At 36.1% G+C, this 21,555-nt stretch overlaps 1 protein-coding gene across 11 annotated transcripts in view; it reads right to left on the bottom strand.

Annotated features, from left to right (window-relative positions):
* LOC122710909 (venom dipeptidyl peptidase 4-like) overlaps nucleotides 1-21,555 on the bottom strand; it is a 259,765-nt gene that overhangs the window by 219,187 nt on the left and 19,023 nt on the right. For all 11 annotated transcript variants that reach the window (XM_043929145.1, XM_043929147.1, XM_043929146.1 and 8 more), the window contains one exon: nucleotides 14,799-15,018. In XM_043929145.1, coding sequence (XP_043785080.1) covers nucleotides 14,799-15,018 — 220 coding nt within the window. The remainder of the gene's footprint in view (nucleotides 1-14,798; nucleotides 15,019-21,555) is intronic.

Below are 21,555 nucleotides of genomic sequence, written 5' to 3'. Positions count from 1 at the left end.
TCTTAGTTAGAAATTAAATTAAAAGCCGGGGATCCAGTCTGATTAAACCTAATTACAAAAATGAAACGTATAGCGTGAGAATATAATTATAGAAATTTGAGATTGAATTAAGCCGAATTAATTCGTCAACTTTGGTTTAATTATTAATAGATGTTTAATTGAATAAGATAGATCGGTGAAAGAAGGAAATTTTACTCGAACGTGGTTGGTGTAATTCGTATTAATTTTTAGTTGAAGAGAACATTGATTAAATGAAACGTGTTACTGTTCTTAATTCATCCTCGTAGAGGATCGATTGGAAAATACAGGATTTTTTTATAAAATATATATTTATATATGATATTTTATCCACGTAAATTGATATCCATTGAAGAGAAAAAAAAAAATCTGAAAAACGACAAATTTGCACAAATTTTTGAACACCGCCATATCAAATTCAATTGACGAATCGATTCACAATCGATTTAATAATTACAGTTATTTGCCATATTCCCTAGAATTTCGATCCGCGATTTATATTCAGATTGAATTTAACGGGGTCATACATCCTTTCGAAAACACGAATTCCCTTTGAATTCGTTGGAAAAATCGTTCGATAAAATCCGCGAAAGGAAAAAATTTACCGACCCTTGTTTCGCGCGAAAAATTCTTAACAAAGCGAGTTTATAAACGCGTTATAAATTCACGTTTTAATAATATACGATCAACGAATATCGATGGATCAAAACGAAGGATGGTTCAATATTCGATGATTTAAAAATCACCCTTCGTTCCAACCAAACATTTTCAAACCGCCCTGTTTTCCTTGCAGATTTTCGAAATTCGATACGTACAATCTTCATATGTATATTGTGTTGCAAGAAAATTCATCTATTTTGGTTTCAACTGCATAAAACTTATTTACTTTTTTGTCATGGAATACGTGAAATCAGTTTTTTACAGTATAAGATAACGGAGCACCAAAGTCTGAATATTTTATAATTAAGATACGTTTTAATATTCTTAAGAAAAGAATCGTTGCATGTATAATCTAATTTACATATTCGCGATATAAAAATAAAATTATCGTATAGGTTTCGTAACAATCGAGGAAGAATTCTTCACCAGCGTAATTGTTCGATCGTGACGTATTAATTTATCATTAATCGGACTATATTTCGAAAAAGCTTGGCTCTGGTGAAATCCACCGATTAATTAAACGAAATCATTTTATTCCAGATCGTGTGGAATTTTCAATTTTCAATTTTCAATAGAATCTCGTTACATTTCTCTTTTCGATTCATTCGCAAATATATATTTTCTACATCGATTCTTTCATCCCTCTTTTCTTCAGGTACAAAGCCTGGATCGATTCAACAAATATATATAACGGCACAATTTGTGGTTACTTTGAACGAGACACTTTGAGATAACTTACAAACGATTGAACGCTTTTATTTATAAAAAAAAAAAAAAAAAAAACCAGGCAGGGAACACGTTCGAATAACACCGTTAATTGTAATTTAATTAAACATCAAAGTGTCCATTTAATCGTTGGAAAATTGATTTAGCTTCCAGTTTGAAACGAATTCTTAATAATATCCTGGCTGTCTGAGTTATATCCCATAAATTTGGGAAAATAAGTGACAGCCAATAGATAAAAAAAAAGAATCCGAATAAAGTAAACAACTTAAACAATTCTCAATTCTATTCGATTCGTGGTTCCAAAATTTCCATCTACCACGATCGATTAATAAATTAAACCTCTCAAAACCCTTTACATTTTTACAGTTTCGATCGAGACTAATATTAATTCCCTTTATAAACACGAAAAGAAAAAAAAACTTTAAACGATTAAACTCTTCGCCCAATAATTTCCAAAATTTTTGGAGTTGAACATCGAACAGAAGGGGAGGGGGGACGAAAGTTTCTCTCCTCTTCTCTTTTCAGAACATCTTATCGTAAATGTGCACGAAATAAAAAAAAAAAACACGAAAAGAAAAAAAAACTTTAAGCGGTTAAACTCTTCGCCCAATAATTTCCAAAATCGTTGAACATCGAACATAAGGGGAGGGGGGACGAAAGTTTCTCTCCTTCTCTTCTCTTTTCAGAACTTAGATCTTATCGTAAATGGCGAAACGTGTGCACGAAATAAAAAAAAAAAAAACAAAAGAAATAAAAAAAACACGAAAAGAAAAAAAAACTTTAAGTGGTTAAATTCTTCGCCCAATAATTTCCAAAATCGTTGAACATCGAACATAAGGGAGGGACGAAAGTTTCTCTCCTTCTCTTCTCTTTTCAGAACATCTTATCGTAAATGTGCACGAAATAAAAAAAAAAACACGAAAAGAAAAAAAAACTTTAAACGATTAAATCCTTCGCCCAATAATTTCCAAAATCGTTGAACATCGAACATAAGGGGAGGGGGGACGAAAGTTTCTCTCCTTCTCTTCTCTTTTCAGAACTTAGATCTTATCGTAAATGGCGAACCGTGTGCACGAAATAAAAAAAAAAAAACAAACAAAAGAAACGAAAAAAACAAGAAAGGGAGGAAGACGTATTAAAAGAGAGGGAGAAACAGTGGAGAGGATTAGAGGTTTCGTTGCCAAATGGAAAAGCGGAACGGAAGATCGGACGAGGGGGAGGAGGGGGAAGAGGAGGAAAGTTTCTAAACTGGAGGGAGAGAGAGAGGGAAGAGCTTCGCGCTATTTTAATTCGAGAGTTGGGGGTGTCGTCCCCCCGGCTAGAAGCGGATTTAATCAACGCCCATTATGCGCGCTCTCGCCGAAATGATACAGTTTTGTTCGAGTTTTCTTCGGGACTTTTCGCGCCGACGGCTCTGAAAGAAAGAGCTAACCCGTGCTCCGGGTTACCAATTACCACCTGGAAACTTATCCCTCTCTCTCTCCCCTCCCCCCCCCTCCTCCCTGCCTCTCTATCGCGTCTTAATTAACGACACCAGATGCTCGAGAAGGCTCGACCAAAACCCAGAAGATTTTACCTTCTCTTCCCATCCATCCATCCATCGTTTCCATCCTATTCGTTACTCGTTATTCGAATTCTGTCCCCCTCCCCCCCCTCTCCCCCATATCCCAGTTGAACGGATTGAACGTTGCGGATTCATTCTTGTGAGACTGATGTTCCATATCGCGAACGAAATTGAAATAATCACGGCCTTTTCTTTTTTCAATTTTTTTTTTTTAATTGAGAAATAAATTCATCTTAGGGGAAGATGATGATCTTTGTTTCGAGATTAAAAAACGAGAAAAGCATGGAAAAGTAGGGAGGAAGATACAAGGAAATCCGATTCGCGATTGATGGACGAGGTTGGAATTCGAAATGAGCGAAGCTATTTCGGGGGGGGGGGGGAAAGTTTTGGGGGAGGAGAGAGAGAAAAAATTTGTGAAGGGATATGTGATCGCATTTTATATTTTGTATTAACCCTTTGCACTCGTATATATATTCGATAAGGATACCAATCAACTCGGAATTTTTTTTCATAATCGATCAAAAGGAAAATATTTTTATGCGAACATAACGTAAATTAAAATTTCCGGTTTAGTAGGAAAAATTAGCAAATAAACATATTTAATCTGCATCTCACACTCTTTTGAAATATGAAAATCTATATAATATGTTAGGGACATTATATTTCTTGAAAACATGATTTTAATTAATTGTAAATAAATTTAATTAAATGAATATTATGTAATATTATCTGGCTATAATTTGACACCAAATAATGTAAAATGTCGCCTATATGGCGACAGACGAGTGCAAAGGGTTAATATCATTTATATTTGATAATTGACGATTTTTCCTGTAAATTACTTAACAAAAATTCAATAATATCATCACACAAATCAAAGAATGTAATTAAAATAAATAGAACTATATGAACGAATTCAAAGTACAAAAATTCTTATAAACTTAATCTTTTATGAGAAGATATTTATTAGAAAATTTTTATAAGATTATTAATAGATATTATTTTATTAGATCTTTAAATATAAAAATATTTTTATAATAAATATAAAAAATAATATTTATTTTTTTGTTAATTTATTTAATTTATTTCACAATTAGTTCACAAGCATGTTTTTTTTTTTTTGTTTAATTTACCTTACAAATATGATGAAAGTAAAAGTTCCCAAACAAGTAATTATCATCGGTAAATATGTTAAAATACTTAAATTAAATGCTTGTATAGTATCAAATTTTTAGTTTTGATTTGCAAACCAAAACCAATTTAATCCGAAAATACTTAACATTAATGTATTCCATATAATTAAACATTGTGTGACAAGGTGAAAAGTTTTTTTATAATTTTTGATGATTTTAAAGTATTGTCTATTTCTTCACATCTTGCAATAAATTTCTTCAAACGCTATAATAAAAAAAAAAATAAATTAAATTAATTAAAATACGATTGGAAATTTTCTTTCTTTTTTTTTCATTTCGTCAAATCACGTTTAAAGAAAGCAAAGAACGAGAGACTTTTTATTAGGAGAGAGTCGTTATAAATAAAATATAAAAAGAGTTGGAAATTACAATTGGTTTAATTTAAAGCTCGCACGAGACAGAAAAGAAAGGGATTATATTTTCCATTTCCAGAAAATGTATAAAATATTATGTGTAATTCAATATAATGGAGTTATTCCACGGATAGAGATCGATTGTCCATAATTAGTGCGGTTCGCGCAACCAATTGGACCAACCAGACGGAAGTATTTACCGATCGATACAGATTAATCGTAGGATTATCCCCTAATCTGACGTAATGTTTGATTGGCTAGTAACAGGAATCGCGTGATGTTTACTTGATTACCGGATATCGGTACATCGGAATTTCAATTTTTCTCACACACGGTGTAAAAATTTTTTAACTGTCGAAAACTGTGAAACGAAGTTTAGAAACCCTGTTTACGTTTAACCGTCTCTCGAGAAACGAATAATTATTCAATTATAGGACGCAATATCGTATATATCGTAGAAGAAACTGCGAGAATTTTCAATTTGGACGTTTTCAAAAAATATTGAAAAAATAAAAAAGAGAGAGGACGCGTTTTCGAATGAAAATTGGTTGCCTCATAATGAGTTGAAACATTTCGTAGAAACACGGAAAACATTCCAACGCGTATAAAAGCCGTGGATGCTGTTCATAAAAAAAAAAAAGAACGAGAAACATTTCGCTTTCGCCGTGTAATCCATCATTTTACACGCCGAATTTCTCTCTCTCTCTCTCTCTCTCCCTCCCTCCCTCTTCTCTCGCAATAAATAATTTTCGAATCCAAGCCGAGAGAGCTTGGGAAAAAAAAGCCGGGAAAAAACCCGTTCGAAATTTAACAAGTGGAAAATTTCCATCCGCGCGGGGAGGAATATAAAAAAAAAAAAAGAGCCTAAAGAAAGGAGAGGGAGAAGTTACACGATTCGAGTAACAATGAGAAATGGCGGGGCGAGTCGGCCATCTTTCGCGATCAGAGGCGAAACCGAGGAGGAGAAAAATATATATCTCCACCACTGCGGAAGAAACTGCGCTGGGCAATTACAGGGATCGAAATTAATGCCGATCGATTTCGTGGGAACCGTAGATTTCCTCTTAGGTAGCCGCCCTCTCTCAAAAATTAACGGCGACAAGTCTGCCGTTAAGGTCCTGCTTGTTAGTTTTTCCCTGGGAGACACCATTCCCCTCGATGGAGATGGAAACGGAACGCTGGAGAATAATAGAATAGGTTGTGGGGAAAAATGGTGGAGGGAGAACGTGCGAGTTAGGCAGGGATCAGGAAGACGGGGGAGGAGGGACGGTAGTTGCGTTGGAATGGGTGGAGGAGGAAGATGCGGAGGGCGGTGATTATGGTGGTTGATGAGAGTTTCACGCTCGGGTCGAACCGCAACCGTCCCGTCCCCACGCCGAAATTGTGGTGATTTCGTGTGTATTTAGCGTTGCCTGGGTTCTGCGTCGGATGGACCTACGAAACGTGGTGGCCAGTGGAACAGTTCACCGTGTGTCAGCAACACGCGTGGCTAATGCCCGCGAAAAACGAGTACAGGTAGGCTACGATTTTCTTGCTGCAACCACGGGGATACGATGAACGACGTGGATATTTATCTTTTTCGAACTTAGAAGAAGGAACTTTTTCCTCGAGTCGTAAGAGAGGAGGAGAAGAATGGGGGGTAAAAAAATTGAAGGGATATTTAATATATTATATTGAAAAGTAACGAAGAGTGAATTTACATCGATTTGGTGATATGGAGAACGATCGTTTAACGGATAAATGAATATTAAGTACAATTTGGAAAATATCGTGGATCGACGTGTTAAGTGACAAATGCGTCTGACTGCACGCGTTCCGATTCTACTTCGCGCTCCACACAATTCTGCTCTTTCGTTGTTTCATTATTCATCGGGTTTTCGTGATTAAAATTTCAACGTATACTTATGTATTAAAACACGGGCATTATAGTTGTGCTTACATGTAAACTTAATAAACCAGGTTGAAAAAAATATGGAATAATTAACCTTCGTGAATATTATATATACGCGAAATGAAACTCGATATATTATATCGTATAATTATATCGTGGAATATTAATCTCGTTCTAACAAATTGTTACTTTAACTAACACTCCTCGCGCTTCAAATTCTTGCCCCGATCCAATGACGATATATCGTTATCCATATCGATCCAATTAACCCATTTAAAATTTACNTATATTTAAATAAATATATATAAAAATATATATTAAAAAATTAATATATTTAAATTTATCTTATATATATATATATATTTATAAAACGTGTGAAAATTTTATCTTCTCTACTCTTTCGAGTTCAAGTTGGATCAATGGATGATCGGATCAAGATTATCGCATCGTACATTCGAAAAATTGGGAAAAATTCTAGCGCTGTTTCGAAAAATCACGCGGATCTCGTTTTGCGCGGCAGGATTTTCTTCTCCAATTTTTCTCCGCCCGATGCTTTCCTTTTGTTCACCCGAGAATCGTTGGGGACCGCTACGAAACGAACGTAAATACGAAACGAGAACGTTGCTTCGCGAGAATGCGCGCGCTTTCCTTTCTTTTCTCCCCCCCCCCCACCCGCCGGCATTCTTTCCCTCCCTCTCTCTCTCTCCCTACCTGCTCTTTCTTCGATCTCAGGCGGAGTTTAATTCACTCGCGCAGGACAAGCGGAAAAAAATAATTACAAGATTATTCTTCCCCGCGTTTTCGAAAAATTTACGTCCCTCTTTCGTTCCTCTCCGCCGCCCTTGTTCTCGCCCTTCGCCCCTCTCCCTCCTTCCCTGTTCACCGAATTTCGCGAATTCTGAAAGACGCGTCCCCCCCCCCCCTCCCCACGCGGTTCACTCGCATTGAAACGAGTTGGGATTGTTTCAAGATTTATTCGGATGCCACCGAACGACGAATAATTTTTTTCCTTTCGTTTTGTAAAACTCGAGGACGATTTATTCATCGAAGCGGAATATACGTACGTTTCGCAACACACGATGAGCACCAGTGTTACGTATTGAATTTAAACGGACGAAGAATAAGTGAAACCTTGTCGATCTAATTTCTGTTTAATTTTCGTCCATTTGATTTGATTCGTTGGAAGAAAATTTATGCAGAATTTATCATGGAATAGATAAATTTTAATTAAAAAAATCTGAATTGAAATAATTTCTAGATATTTTTTTTTGTGGAGAATATCGAACTTCTCGATCGATAAAGAAGAATAAGAAACGCTTGAATTTTTTTAATAAGAAAATCAAAATCGAGACATCTGTAAAACGGGGAGGAAGGGGAAGGAAAACTGTGGAGCCGTTTAATAAAGCAAATTATCAACGTGGCGTTAACTAATTCTGCTAAATATAACAAGAATTTATTGCGTATGTACGCGACAACGAAAACACGAAGAGAGAGAGAGAGAGAGAGAGAGAGAGAGAGAGAGAGAGAGAGAGAGAGGGAAAAAGAGGGGAGGAACTCGTTCGCCCGGCCGCCATTTCTCAAAGTCATTTCCTACCAAAAACGAGCGGCCAACCCGAGGAAAAATTTCATTTTATATTTTCAATTTATTTCTCAAACACTCGTCCTTTTCTTCTTCCTTCTTTTTCCCCCTCCTCGCTTCCAAGAAGAACCGTCTCGACAAATTGCACTCTATTTGACCTAAAAATCGAAGGATCGACCGGTGGAAGAAATATAAAGAAAAGAATCGACCGGAAACCGAATCGACGATTGATGATACATTGGGTCACACGTTGGCGAGATTCGAAAAGTTGTTAAGCGAGCGGGTTAATAAAATACACTTGGCACGTCGAAGTTTCCGATCTACTTTTGTTCCAATCGACTCGATTTCTCTTTGAAAAGATATTGGGTCGTTATTTAAACGAGAGAAACGGAATTTAAAGCAATCAAGGGATTAATAATTGTAATTGAAAATTAATTTTAATAATAACGCCTGTGCTTATTGTGCGAAGAGGGGTTTGTATTATTTTATAATGACGAATCAAAGACGAGCAAGTTATAGCGCGTTGGTACTGGTATTGAGCTTCAAAAGTACTATCAATCGCGTTCGAGAAAAGAGAGAAAAGAAAGAAAGTGGAAAGCGAAAAGAGAATATTGGATGACTGCAAAAAGTTTGGAAATGAAGTATTGCGCAAGAGAGGTTACGGAATCCCTGTAGGACAGACGAGAAGTATTAGACTCTTCTCTTTTGAATTTTATCGTGACAACTCTTTTTCTTTTTCTTTTTTTTAATTAAACCTTTCTTTTTTTACGTATTTTAAAAAATTTCTTCGAGATTAAAATGTTATTCTTATCTATATATCTATATTTATTTATTCTCGAAATATCAAGAAACATCCTCTTCTCGGAAGAGAATTTTTTTCCACACTTCACAACAAAGTAATCCTTCCATTATTATTCTTCACGAATAATTTATTCGTGGAACGATGAAAGAAAAAAAATTTATTCAAAATTACTACACTTATCCCATAAAATAAGCAAATTCAAGATTTCATTTTTCAAAGGAGCAGAAACAGAAAGAAAAAGATCTTCGATGCAACAAATAAAACGGACAAATACTCGAATAACAATTATTCGTTTCGTATTCCAAATAAATCTCCAACCCTAATCCCATTAATAATTCAATTCACCGGGAACAATGGAAACGTCACCCTCCGTATTAAATATTCCACGCAAACAGAGCAATTCTTCTCTATAATTACTTCCTCTCGAATCATCGTGCAGTACAGGCAAGCCAAGGGGGGGAACTCGAGCGAACGGAGGAACCAAAGTGGATTAAACGAAGAAGAAGAAGAAGAAGAAGAAGAAGAAAACCTCCTCCTCCTCCTCCTCCTCCTTCAAAAGATCAACAAGAAACCCCCTCCTTCCCTCCTCGATGTAGATGATAGATTTTCCCCCTCTTAAAACAGAGATATAACACAGGTTCGTTCGTGTACGAGACGAGGGGAGGGGAGGGGAGGGGAACAAAGAGTATAATGCGGCATAAGTTAAGACGATCCTCGGCCAAGTTTCTCGGGGACCCGCGCAAAAACGTAAAACAAGCGAGTTCGTAAACAACAGTTGAAACTCGTTGGGCTGTTCAGGCCACGTGCACACACACACACACACAAACACAAACACACACAAACACGTCCTCCGTTGGCGCATCCTTTTGCCCCCCTCCCCCCCCCCCCCGTCGCAAAGAAGACGTTCGCGAGAGACCATTTCTTTGATCTTACTTGGTCTCTCTTACTCGGGGTTGAAGCGTTCGTGAAAAAAAAAAAAAAACGTGGCAGGGGATGGAGAAGTTAGTTGGAGGAACCTGTTCGAGGAACTTGTCGCTCGTACCGGCCTTCCTCTTGTCACCACGTTCCTTTCACGAACACGATTCTCGAACGAGCTTCTGGAGAGGAAGGGGGGGGGGGGAGGGAGGCTCGAATCAAAAGCTACGAGAGAATGGGTTTTTTTCTTTTTTTTTTTTTTTTTTTGGTTGAAACGTTGGCGAGATCGATTTTTGAAAAACGGTAAAAACGGGAGGGGAATGAAAGGGGAGGATGATCTGGAGTGTTTCTTTGCTGGAATGCGGATTGATTTGGAAATAAAAGTTTTGGGATGCAAAACTTGCGAGCATTTTGTTGTGTGTAAAAATTTTTGGGATGAATTTGGATAGGAGATGGTATTGTGGGAATGTTAGTGGGAATTTCGTGTGTGCGTTCTTTCGTGAGAGAACGTTGCTCGTTTGTAAACATGGAATAATGTTTGTAGAGTAGATGAATATATCTTTTTTAGATTCGATGGTTTTTGATTATTTTATACTCCTGTTTTAGATTCTATATATGGTTAATTTGTACTTATATATCTCCAAGTTTCGTTTCAAAATTATTTAATCATGAGAAATTCTTTTGTACGGAATTGTTTTTCAGATATTTTCCTTTCGTTATAATGCTTTTATGTTTTTAAGCTTGGGAAAAATATAAAAGAAAGAAAATTGAAAAAATCTTGATGATTTACCAGGCTTGGAAAAGAAACGTGTGATTAGAAATAATATACGAATCAATATAGTTATATAAAAATTCAAAAATTCAGAAGAATATTCAAATTTATATAAATTATAAATAATGATGATAAAAACAATTATAAAAGCACTTAAAACTTTCGTAATATCAAAAATTAAATAATGCAATCAATCTTGTCCATTTTGTACGTATTGGAAATAAAACTTTGAATAAAATCATTATTTTTTTTTTTAAAAATAAAATTTATTTATATATTCCAGAAATATATTGTGTACACGAAATTCAAATAATAGTTGCAATAAAATATCGTCTCGATTTACTTACACGAGCTTGTTACTGGAAACTTTAACCAGTTTCGAATATGATATTTTAATAGCTTTTGTACGATAATACATTTTACACGTAACAACAAGCGAGAAAAAAGGATTATTTGCCAAAATAATACGCGGAACTCGTTCAATGAACAAGAAATCAATTTCGAGGAAGCAAGATTTCTAATTAAATAATAATCGTGTAAAACAGAAATTTAACGCATCGTGGAACAAATTCTATTATTATTAAAAAGACGACAAAAATCTGGAAATCCCTATTCTAACCATTTCCCCTAGAAGAAATTATTATTTCGAAATTACCGATACTCGATGTCACGGAGGAAAAGTTTATCCAAGTGGAATTCACGTCAAATTTCGTCGAGCCGAATGCGAATCTCTCCTCGAAACGCCCCCTCCCCTGCCACATTTCAAAAGCCTTCCACGGCGCACAATACACTTCAACAACGTGAAATATGGAGAACTTCCCCCCCTCCCCCTCCAACCAGAGATATTGCATAAATCACACGTTTTCAGAAAAATTTTGTCAAAAAAGGGATAGGATACACGATCCAGAATATTTTTATTTCTCTTCCTTGGAAGAAAAATTCAAACGCGATGAAAACGAACTTCAAAGGATCCGCTGATGCAACGGAGCAACCGGGGAAAGGGAGAGGGAGAGGGGAGGACAAAGATAAAAACGCTTGGAAGAACGCAGCGATCGCTAATCTCATCGAGAGAGCTTTCAAAGTATCGACTTCGTATCTGCCGAGTTCTACTCTCGATGCTAACAAAACTATCTGCCGATGTATAGAAGAGAGTGATGTGATAAATTCTTTAAAAAGGAGGGGGGAGAAAGAGAAGAAGAAGGAACGAGAAGGTTAGGAAAATGATCTCTGGCTCGAGACACTCGACTAACTCGAGAGAAACTGCATTCCGAAACGATCGACCGCCACAGCTTCTTCGCTACAGTCTTGTCATGATTGCCCCTCGAGGTGAGGAGAGGGGGAACGGCGCAGGCGGCTCGCCAGAAGACCTGCCGCCTGTGACTCGCTCTCGAGCCAGAAAACTCTGTCCAGAACGATTCGTATCACTTGTTACGTGACGGCATGCGGGCCGTACCACGTGACAGCCACGGTGTCGCCACTGTATCATCTCTCCAACGAATCGATCCCCCTTGCGGATCGATTACGCAACTGATTTTCAAGAAACGTCTCCGTTCCTCATTTCCTCCGTCCGGAGGTGGATAGAGAATTTGCGAAATAAAAATAGAAAAATAGCGCATCTAGAGAAGGAATCCTAAAAAGTAAGAGACTCGGTGAAAGGTTTTAACTTTTATCTTTAAAACTTTATTACGTACGCGCGGGAAGGAAGATGGCCGCCAATCGAGGGGAAAGAACTCTCGTCAATTACAGAGGTGTTCGACAGAGTAATTTATCGGTAATAATTCACTCGAGGATTAAATAAGAGAAGGAGAAAGAAAAAAAGGAAAAACGATTTGATGTCTCGTGGTTAATGATTCAAGTAGGGGATATTTTTAAATTTCCAACCAAGATTTCGTCTGATGAAAACATGATTAATACCTTGTCCCTTGAAACGAATGAATAAAGAGGAATGGAATTACGACCCTCTCTCTCTCTCTCTCTCTCTCCAGCGCCATTTTCTCCCCTCAATTAGCGACCTATTCTTACCTCGCTCGCTTCTTTTTTTCTTTTTTTTTTTTTTTTACACAGTCCCGGTAATTCAACGTTTCACAAAGCGATCTTGTTAGAAAACGAGGGCGAAGTGTGTGCACTTTTGGCCATTGACTTGAACGAGTCGTGGAATGCCCCCACGTCGGAAATTGATGTTCCTTAGGAATCGTTCGTAGGAATCGTCGTGGCGGATTCAAAGGGGGGAAAGTTCTAAGTTGGTAACAGGGCGGTGGGGAATTAATTCGCCGAATGGAATCTTTGTTCCGGGAAACGGAGCCACGGAGGCCAGTGAAAGTGAAGTTTCCCTTAGAAACGTACGGGACAATGGTTCGAACAACCAGTCCGCCAGTGTCAAACTCGCCGGAAGCTTCTCCATTTATCGGGACAAAAGAGGATCGCTAATCCCGAAATGAATCGAGATCGTCGATTCGTCGAAGCATTCAAGAAATAGGGGGAAAAAAAATAGTGGGAAGCATGCTCTTTTCGTTTCTAACGATACAAAGATAAGTAATGATACACGCATAATCCGTTATGTATAAAACAATAAAAATTGTGTTCATAGATCAGTTAGCTTCGATAAATTTCGTAAATTTTGTAAATTAAATTGTAAATTATCGTTATAATTGTTAATTTAAAAAGTTTTGTAAATTATTTCTGTTATACTGTTGCTGTAAAAATGGTCGTTTAAAATTGAAAATAATCAAAAGGTTGTGAAAGATATCTTTAAAAAGAAGATATCACCTTTCGATTTCGATGATTTTTTAATATTGTTATCATTATACCGAATATTCGTTTAATTAATATTAATTCTAAATTGTTTCGAAAAAGCAAATATTTTAATAAACACTTTCGACGAATTTTCACAGCTCGAAGCGACGAGGAAAAAAAAACATATTATCGAGATGGGAGATATATCCTTTATAAATAATTACTTCTTCGAAAATACTTATGCTTCGAGCAAGACTTAATAACTTAAACAACGAAAACAAATGATAATTATACGAATTGTCAGCGTGTGGCATCATACAAAAACTCGTTTCCCGATATAATCTAACACCAAGATTACGTTGAAAATATTTTAAATAATAAATAATTAAAAATTAATAATAATAATATTAATAATATTATTAATAAATAATTAAAATATTTTAAATAATAAATAATTTTAAAACGCTAATCTCTTCGAGATCCTCTCTTCCGAGACATCGAAAGGAAACTTTCATCTGTCAACTGTTTTCATCTCCTATCCTATAAATCCACTGACCCCGTTTCCCTCCTCCTCCTCCTCCTCCTCCTTCGAGAACCGAAATTTCTTCCCCGTTTTCTTTTCTTCCCTCGGCGAACAACGCGATTAACGCGATTCCTTGGAAAGAAGGGGATGGCACGATTCCTCTCCGTCACTTCATCGTAGAGGATACGTAATTCGTTGATCGTGGAGAATGATGTTTGCCATACGTAATGGCGCAAATCGATAGGCTCGTATAAGCGGAGGGAAATTAACGTCGCGCCATCCGGTACACAGGACGTGTACCGGTAGATACAGAATCGAAACCCCTCAATTTGCGGCAACGGCCTCCTCTCTCTCTCTCTCTCTCTCTCTCTCTCTCTCTCGCCAGATCCCCCCTAATTACTACGCCCGCCTCGAATTCCCCCCACTCCCGCAATTGCAAACTGGCGCGTCGGCCGGCCACAATAAAGATTTCACCGATTAATCGGGATTTCGAGGGGGCTGAATCTTTGTCCCCTGTCGATACGGTAACACCTCTCCAACGGTTTAAGCTGGTGGAGCCGTTGAAACGGATTGCAATGTGACCAAATGTACGTTTTAAGGGTTGATACGGTTCCATTCCTTATTCGTGTCGATCATAGTTGGATTAGAGGTGGATATGGAAGTTAAATTTGGATGTAATAAGGAGGACGTTGGATACCTCTTCTTTTTTCTTGTGTTATATTCAATAGGATAAAAGAGCGGATATCGGATATTTTGGGTTAGTATAATGTAATATCTTTGCGATATCGAAATTGGAAATGGTGTATTTCGTATCTGTGGATCTAGGAAATATTATTGCAAGTTTAGGATTGATTATGTAATTTACTTTATTCTATCTATATGTAAAGGATATAAATTTCTAAATTAAATAATGCAATCATTCCGCGTGCAAGAGATAAGTAATCGAGAAAACCTTGATATTATTTATTTTACTTATCAAAGTAATTATTAGTGCATATACATTAAATATTTGGATGGTTAAAATTTCTCAATTAAATATTTCCAAGATTGATTGAAAAGATGTATTTACCGGTGATCCACGTGCCGTTGAAACTTTTCGGGGATAAGGAGCCCGCGAGCCATTCCTCGAGAGAAATACCAGATGCGAGCGGGGCCCTCGAGCCTGAGGAATCCGGGCTTCCGGTTAAAAGAACCGTCGCCGCGATGACCAAGCCGAGCACGACCACGGCGACCAAGCAGCCGGCCAGAAATCGTCGCCAATTCCGTTGCTTGTTCTTCGTCATCAGGTCCTGGAACAATTAGCAAACCGAGGCAAGGGGGGGTTAAGCCGTGTGTCCACTTGGGTGCAGCGGAAGTTAGGAAACCAACAGATGTTAAGGACAGGGAGGCAGTGGATTTGCAAGGTTCCACCATGGCTGCAATGGTTTACATGGATACCGACATATGGGCGATATCAATTAAGAATTAGAAGGTTTCAGGATTCGTTCAACTCGACAGTTGCATTAAAAGTGAAAAGATATTTTTGTAAAATTGGTCTAAAAAAGGAAATAATTAATGGATATTGGTATACGAATTAGACTTTATTTAAAAGCGTTATGTTTTATTCATAGCGATGATTACAATGATTAATCACTTTGTGTTTTTTTCTTTTTTAATTATTCTATTATTATTATTATATATTAATTGCATATTATTTAATTATTTTTTAAATTATGACAATATTTAGTAGAAATTAATTTTACACGTTAATTACGATTAATTGTTATCTATTATTAATTTCATGCATCGTTAAAAAAATGTAATGATATCTGTGAAACAGATACAAATATTTTTTTCTTTCACGTTGCAAAGACTCAAGGAACGTATGATATTCCCTCAATTTGCATAACAATACGTTTTCTTATCGATGAGATAATAAGAGCATATTTTTACTTTCAATAATTTTTCGCGTTTTGCGCAACATCTATTTCCACGAAAACACGTTTATCTATGTATAATTCGATTCAACGACTTCCATACGTGGATAAGATTTTCAGTTGTCCGCATATACGTGTACATATACGTGTACATGTCTCATGTGCATAACGCGCAAACGTGTACGGCGTACGTGTCTCTCCTCGACGTATCTCGAAAACGAAACACGCATCCCGCCCACAATGCGTTTAAATAATTCTTTCGGTGGAAAAGGGTCGACTGTTTATCGCTTGATATAACCGTGTCAATTTTCCTCTCTTTCCCCCCCTTTCTTTTTTCCTCTCCTTCTTTCCTTTTCTGACCTGGAAACCGGATTCTGTTTGGACCCGTAACAATTCTTCCCGCTCTCTCGGTGTTTACCTTCGGGACCTTTTCAACGCGACGCGACGTTTAACTTGCCTGATGAGAACTTCATTCGTGCAATTCCTCCTCGGCCGTTCCGGAACGCGTTCGGTGGAAGATGAAAGAGCGCCTTAAGCTCCGTCCACACCGACCAACCGATCAATAAATCACTAGGGGAGAACTTCTCTTCACCCCCTTTCTTCCCTTCTTCTCTTTAATTTCATCGGTGTTTCGCGGATTAGAACACGAGTTTAATTGTAAAGAGGGAGGAAAAAGGAAAAAGTGCGAATTTTTAATCGAATTTCTCCCGCGAATTGAATACGACACGATAGAATCGAGTAGCGTAATTATATGCATTTCGATATCGCTATTTCGAATCGTTCGCATGGAGAAGAAGATTTCCAGCGACGGCGATGACGAGGTTAGAGATATCGATGGGAGCTGGATCACCTTTTTATCCGGTCGATCGAAAATTCTCATTGCCTCGTCCCGCAAATCCTTTCGAAGATCGATCGCCCGGCGATCCATTCATCTGCGCGGCCATTTCTCCCCGTGTGAGGATCGCCTTAGACGGCGATCAAGCTCGAATGCGTGGCTCAAAGAGGCAAGGAGAGAGGATTCGACGAGAGATAACCGTTTAAAATTATCCCTTACACTGGTTAAAAAAAACTCGAACACGACTCTTTCTCTCTCACGCGTGTAATAAAATTCAATAGATCGGACGATCGTCGAACGAATCGGTTTTATTGAATTTGAAATGAAAAGGTATTGATTTGATTTTTTTTTTACACTTGGAATGAAATTTTTTTCACATAATTTTATTGAGATAATTAAAGAACAAATGAATCTTCCTCTTCTTCTTCTGTAACGCGATCAATTTCACGAGTTAAATTTGTATTCAACCCAGGAGGAGGGAATCAATTGTTACGTAATCGTGATTATGGAGAAAGTATGAAAAGAAAAAAAAGAAATAAATCAATCGCAATTCTCAACGCGGAAGATTATCGATTGAAACATTCCATTCTTAAATTTACTTAATTTTCTCCTTTTATTTTTTACAGACCCAAAAAATGTTTTACATTTCGGAATAATTCGGAATCGATTAATTAATTGAACGTTCGTTTCAAATTCGAGGAACTCGAAGGACTCCTCGTTCCCCTAGAACGAATTGTGCACGAAGGATCCATTGTTGCGGAGGAGGGGGAGGGGATATTACGCTTTAGATGCTCACGATCGTTTAAAGAAGAAACCGATAAAAGTTTTCAATTATCGCAAAGAACGAGCCGTGGGTGTCTCTAACCTGAGCGAGGGCAACGTTTCTCTTCCACGATTACATTACAGTCGACTGCGGCGAGAATTTTTCCTGGGATCAACGCTTCCGGTTATCTGGCTCGAGGGAAGGAAAAAGAGAAGAAGAGCGATAGTTATACACGGGCGTCTAAAAGTTTCGGATCTTTTCGGGCCGTTGGCTTTCGTGATTAATTGCAATTAACTTCTTCTTTGTAAGATTTTCTTTTTTCTTTTTTTTTACGACACGACGAAAAATGTTCGGTTGGATTAATTTTTATCAAATTGAAGACTTGCACTATTGTGAGGATTTCAGTGGATGTAGAATGGATGGAAAGAAATTTTAAAAGTATAAAAATAAAATTTTAACAGCGATTGGTTGTATCGTTTAATAAATATAATAGGATGTTTTTAATGGGTAATAATGAAGATATTTCACCGCAAAGGAGAAATCGTAATTGACAGGGAGAAAATTGCAAATCTTTTGTTTCTACGACAGGCTCATACCGAAGTATTTTTAAAGCATTACGAGCGAAAATTTTGTTATCCTTTTTCATCTCGTGCCGAGTAGGAATAATACAGTGAATAAAATAATAGATCCGTTATATCCTCCCGTGATGTAACGAGGATATTTTTGGATGCAAAATCATTTAAAGGATTAAATATATTTAAATATATATATATATGAAATTTTGAAATTACTTTCCCATTTTCCGATAGAATTTTTTTAATAATATTATTATTATTATTCAAGAAAATTAATAGATCGACAGGAAGAATATAAGAAATAACTTTTCGTTAGTATCTTTTTAATAGAAACGGATTAAATGAGGCAAAACTTTTGAATGGAAATGTACCGTCGCCTCGAGATTTCTGAAGATCCCACCGTTTTATTATACCCTTTATTACGCGAGCCTCGGCAGCACGATTTCATTTTCCTTCCCTATCCATAAATTCTCCAACGATCCTTCGACCACTTAAAAAATAGTATAATCCCCCGCGAGAGGATCGTTCGCGTGATTTATCACGGTGGATAAATTTTTTTTTTCATTGACCGCGACAAGCAGTAAGAAATTCCCGGGGAATTAAATGACCCGTCGCCATATAATAAGAGCAAAGTGGGGAAAAATGTATTTCAAGATGGATAAAGAATCGTTACAATCCCGGGATGGGGAATCGGATCGTTTTCTCGCGAAACTCTTCTTCGAGAGATCTAGATTTATGGAGCGTGATGGCGCAGGAATATTCCAGGTGAAAAGGATGGCATCCTTAGCCCACCACCGTGCTGGCTTACTCGTGAACGAGCAGTCATCCGAGGAGAGAGGTATCCGGATAACTTGCACAGACGTGAATTCTCGACGAATCAGAAATTTCACAAATTTCGCGATAAATAATCGAGAAACGATCTTACTTCCTTCCTTTTCCTGATAATCTTTTACAAATTATTTAAAAATGTGGAAATAAAGTTGATACGAAAGTGAGGGACGACAGATTTTTGATGATTTTTAAAATTGTGCCTTTTATTAATGTCCACTTTAAGTATTACTTGGCATAAAAGTATTTTTTGCAAATTTGTTGAAATTTAAGAGAAGTGTCATTCATAGCAAAATGTAACAATTTTATAAAAAGCTAGTAGAATATAATATATTTTTGTATCGAATAAAATTTTAAAAGGATATATATATAGATCAGATTATTATAGAAAATTGAAATTTAAATTCTACTCTAAATTATTACAATCTATATCAAAGTTATAATATCAGAAAAATAATTAATAACACTTAAGAGAAGTTCTTTTAAGTGTCATTCATAGCAAAATGTAACAATTTTATAAAAAGCTAATAGAATACAATATATTTTTGTATCGAATAAAATTTTAAAAGGATATATAACAGATTATTTCAAAGTCACTTAATCTTATAGAAAATTGTGATTTAAATTCTACTCTAAATTATTACAATCTATATCAAAGTTATAATATCAGAAAAATAATTAATAACACTTAAGAAAAGTTCTTTTAAGTGTCATTCATAGCAAAATGTAACAATTTTATAAAAAGCTAGTAGAATTTTTGTATCAAATAAAATTTTAAAAGGATATATAATAGATCAGATTATTTCAAAATCACATAATCTTATAGAAAATTGAGATTTAAATTCTACTCTAAATTATTACAATCTATATCAAAGTCATAATACCAGAAAAATAATTAATGACACAGTTTAAACTCGTTAAAATATAAATTTACCTTTCAACTCTATACAATATATAATTTCACGATCGATCGATTACTATGAAAAAAAGAAAAAAGAGAATTACTATGAGAAAAAGAAAAAAAAGAAGTAAAAGTTACGAATTTATTTAGAATTAATAAATAATTCTCATAAATCTAAAATAATAAAAGAATCACATTGAAAATTACTTCGAAATATAATAGATAAAATATTAGATATTTAATATATTAGATATTTAACATAATAGATAAAATTTCATTGGAGAGAGAAGGACGTACACGCATGGACCCGTGTAAGAGTGAAATGAATAACAGCGTAGCCCCTACTAGTATCCAGAAACGTAGAAACGTCCAATCCCAATATCCTTTCCTTCGCATTAATTTGTCAAAGAAGCCTTAATACTCGCCCAATGAACGCGAAATGTCTCGATCCAACAACCGTCTCCTCCCCCCTTTTCGGATGAAAAACGTTAAGACGCCTGTAAAACGTTCAATCTCGAACCGGATATATATATAAGAGATCGAAGATTCAACTTGCAATCTGTCGCGAGAATTGGGAAAATTAACGACGATCGCGTGTGGAATTGATCGCATAATAAAGTGTACAACCCTTTTAAGGGCGCGATCGAGTAGTCGCTTCCGGATAGGATAAGGAAACGTATAGGTGAAACGTGAGGTAATATCCGGGGGTAGCGTAATCATCAGGGCTTTTCGATTCCATATTCTTGGAAAAGTAACATCTTCTCCCGTGTCGTTTAACGTGAAAGTTAAACGATGCTTGTAAGGCTCTTTTATCAAAATTAAATTTAAACCTCCCTCGAGACTCATCCATTACCAGGAGGCCCCCACGTTACGGACTTTTTTTTTTTTTTTTTATCGCGGAATTTCATTTAACAAATGATTTTTTTAAAAAGGGAGCTTTACTACTACCGGTTGCGTGAAGTTTACAAAGGAAAACGATATCGGATAGTTTATAACGGTATCCACTTTGTTTTATGCTTCGAGAGGATTATTTTACGCTGCATCGATTCAAGTTATCCGTTCTTGTTGACGTTGTTAAAGAAATTCCTTAAACTTTTAAATAATAATTCGTTTTTTTTTTCTTCTCCCTCTTCTTCTTCTTTTCGTAGATTTCTCATTGAGAAATGTGAAAAAGTGTAATCGAAATTTTGAAATATCGTCAAATTTGATATAAAAATATATTCTCTAATATATAGTCTCTAGATTAACTTCTAGATTAATTTTCAATGATATTTGTTTAATTTTTTTTTTTTTTTGCACAAATCTCAATTTGTAATTTAATCTCAATGGTAATTTAACGCGATAAGGAGACGGTATATTAAAAATTTAAAAATAAGAGAAAATATAGATTGGATTTCGGGCGGCGTTCGTGGAAGAAGGTTCGATTAAACGGGATGATTAATTGAAAAGAAAAATGTTCAATTCCAAACCCGACGCCCCAATATAATTTCACTTATCTAAATTGACGAAACTATACCTTCGTCGAGGGAAATCAACGGGTTAACGATCGATACAACCATTGGCGAGCCTTTTCCATTCTCCGCCATTTTTAAAGTGGTTCCAACCATTTTTTCTGATTTACGCGAGCACACCGATCGACAAGATTTATCGGGCCATCCCTATAATAAAAGGATAACGGAATTCGAATACGCAAGAAATGAGACACGTAACTCTTTGGCTCGAACAATTGAACTCTGATCTCGAATGTGTAAAAAAAAAATATATATATATATATATAAACATAATTTATCGCTCTATCTCTAATCAATTAAGACAATTATTTTTTTTTTAATCGCAAGATGTTGACACAATGGAATGGATAATCCTACGAGTCGCGGTAATAACGCGAGGTAATAAATTCGTTTCGTCATATTTTTTTATTTTAAAAAAGATAAAAAGAAGTTGTCGAGTGCTTCTCGATGATGCAATATCCATCCATCAACGCGATATTCATTTGCAATTTTTCTTT

The sequence above is a fragment of the Apis laboriosa genome, unplaced genomic scaffold (genome assembly GCF_014066325.1).
Source record: "Apis laboriosa isolate Shangri-la unplaced genomic scaffold, ASM1406632v1 scaffold161_cov148, whole genome shotgun sequence".
NCBI lineage: Eukaryota > Metazoa > Arthropoda > Insecta > Hymenoptera > Apidae > Apis > Apis laboriosa.
This window is presented reverse-complemented; position numbering and strand designations above follow the sequence as displayed.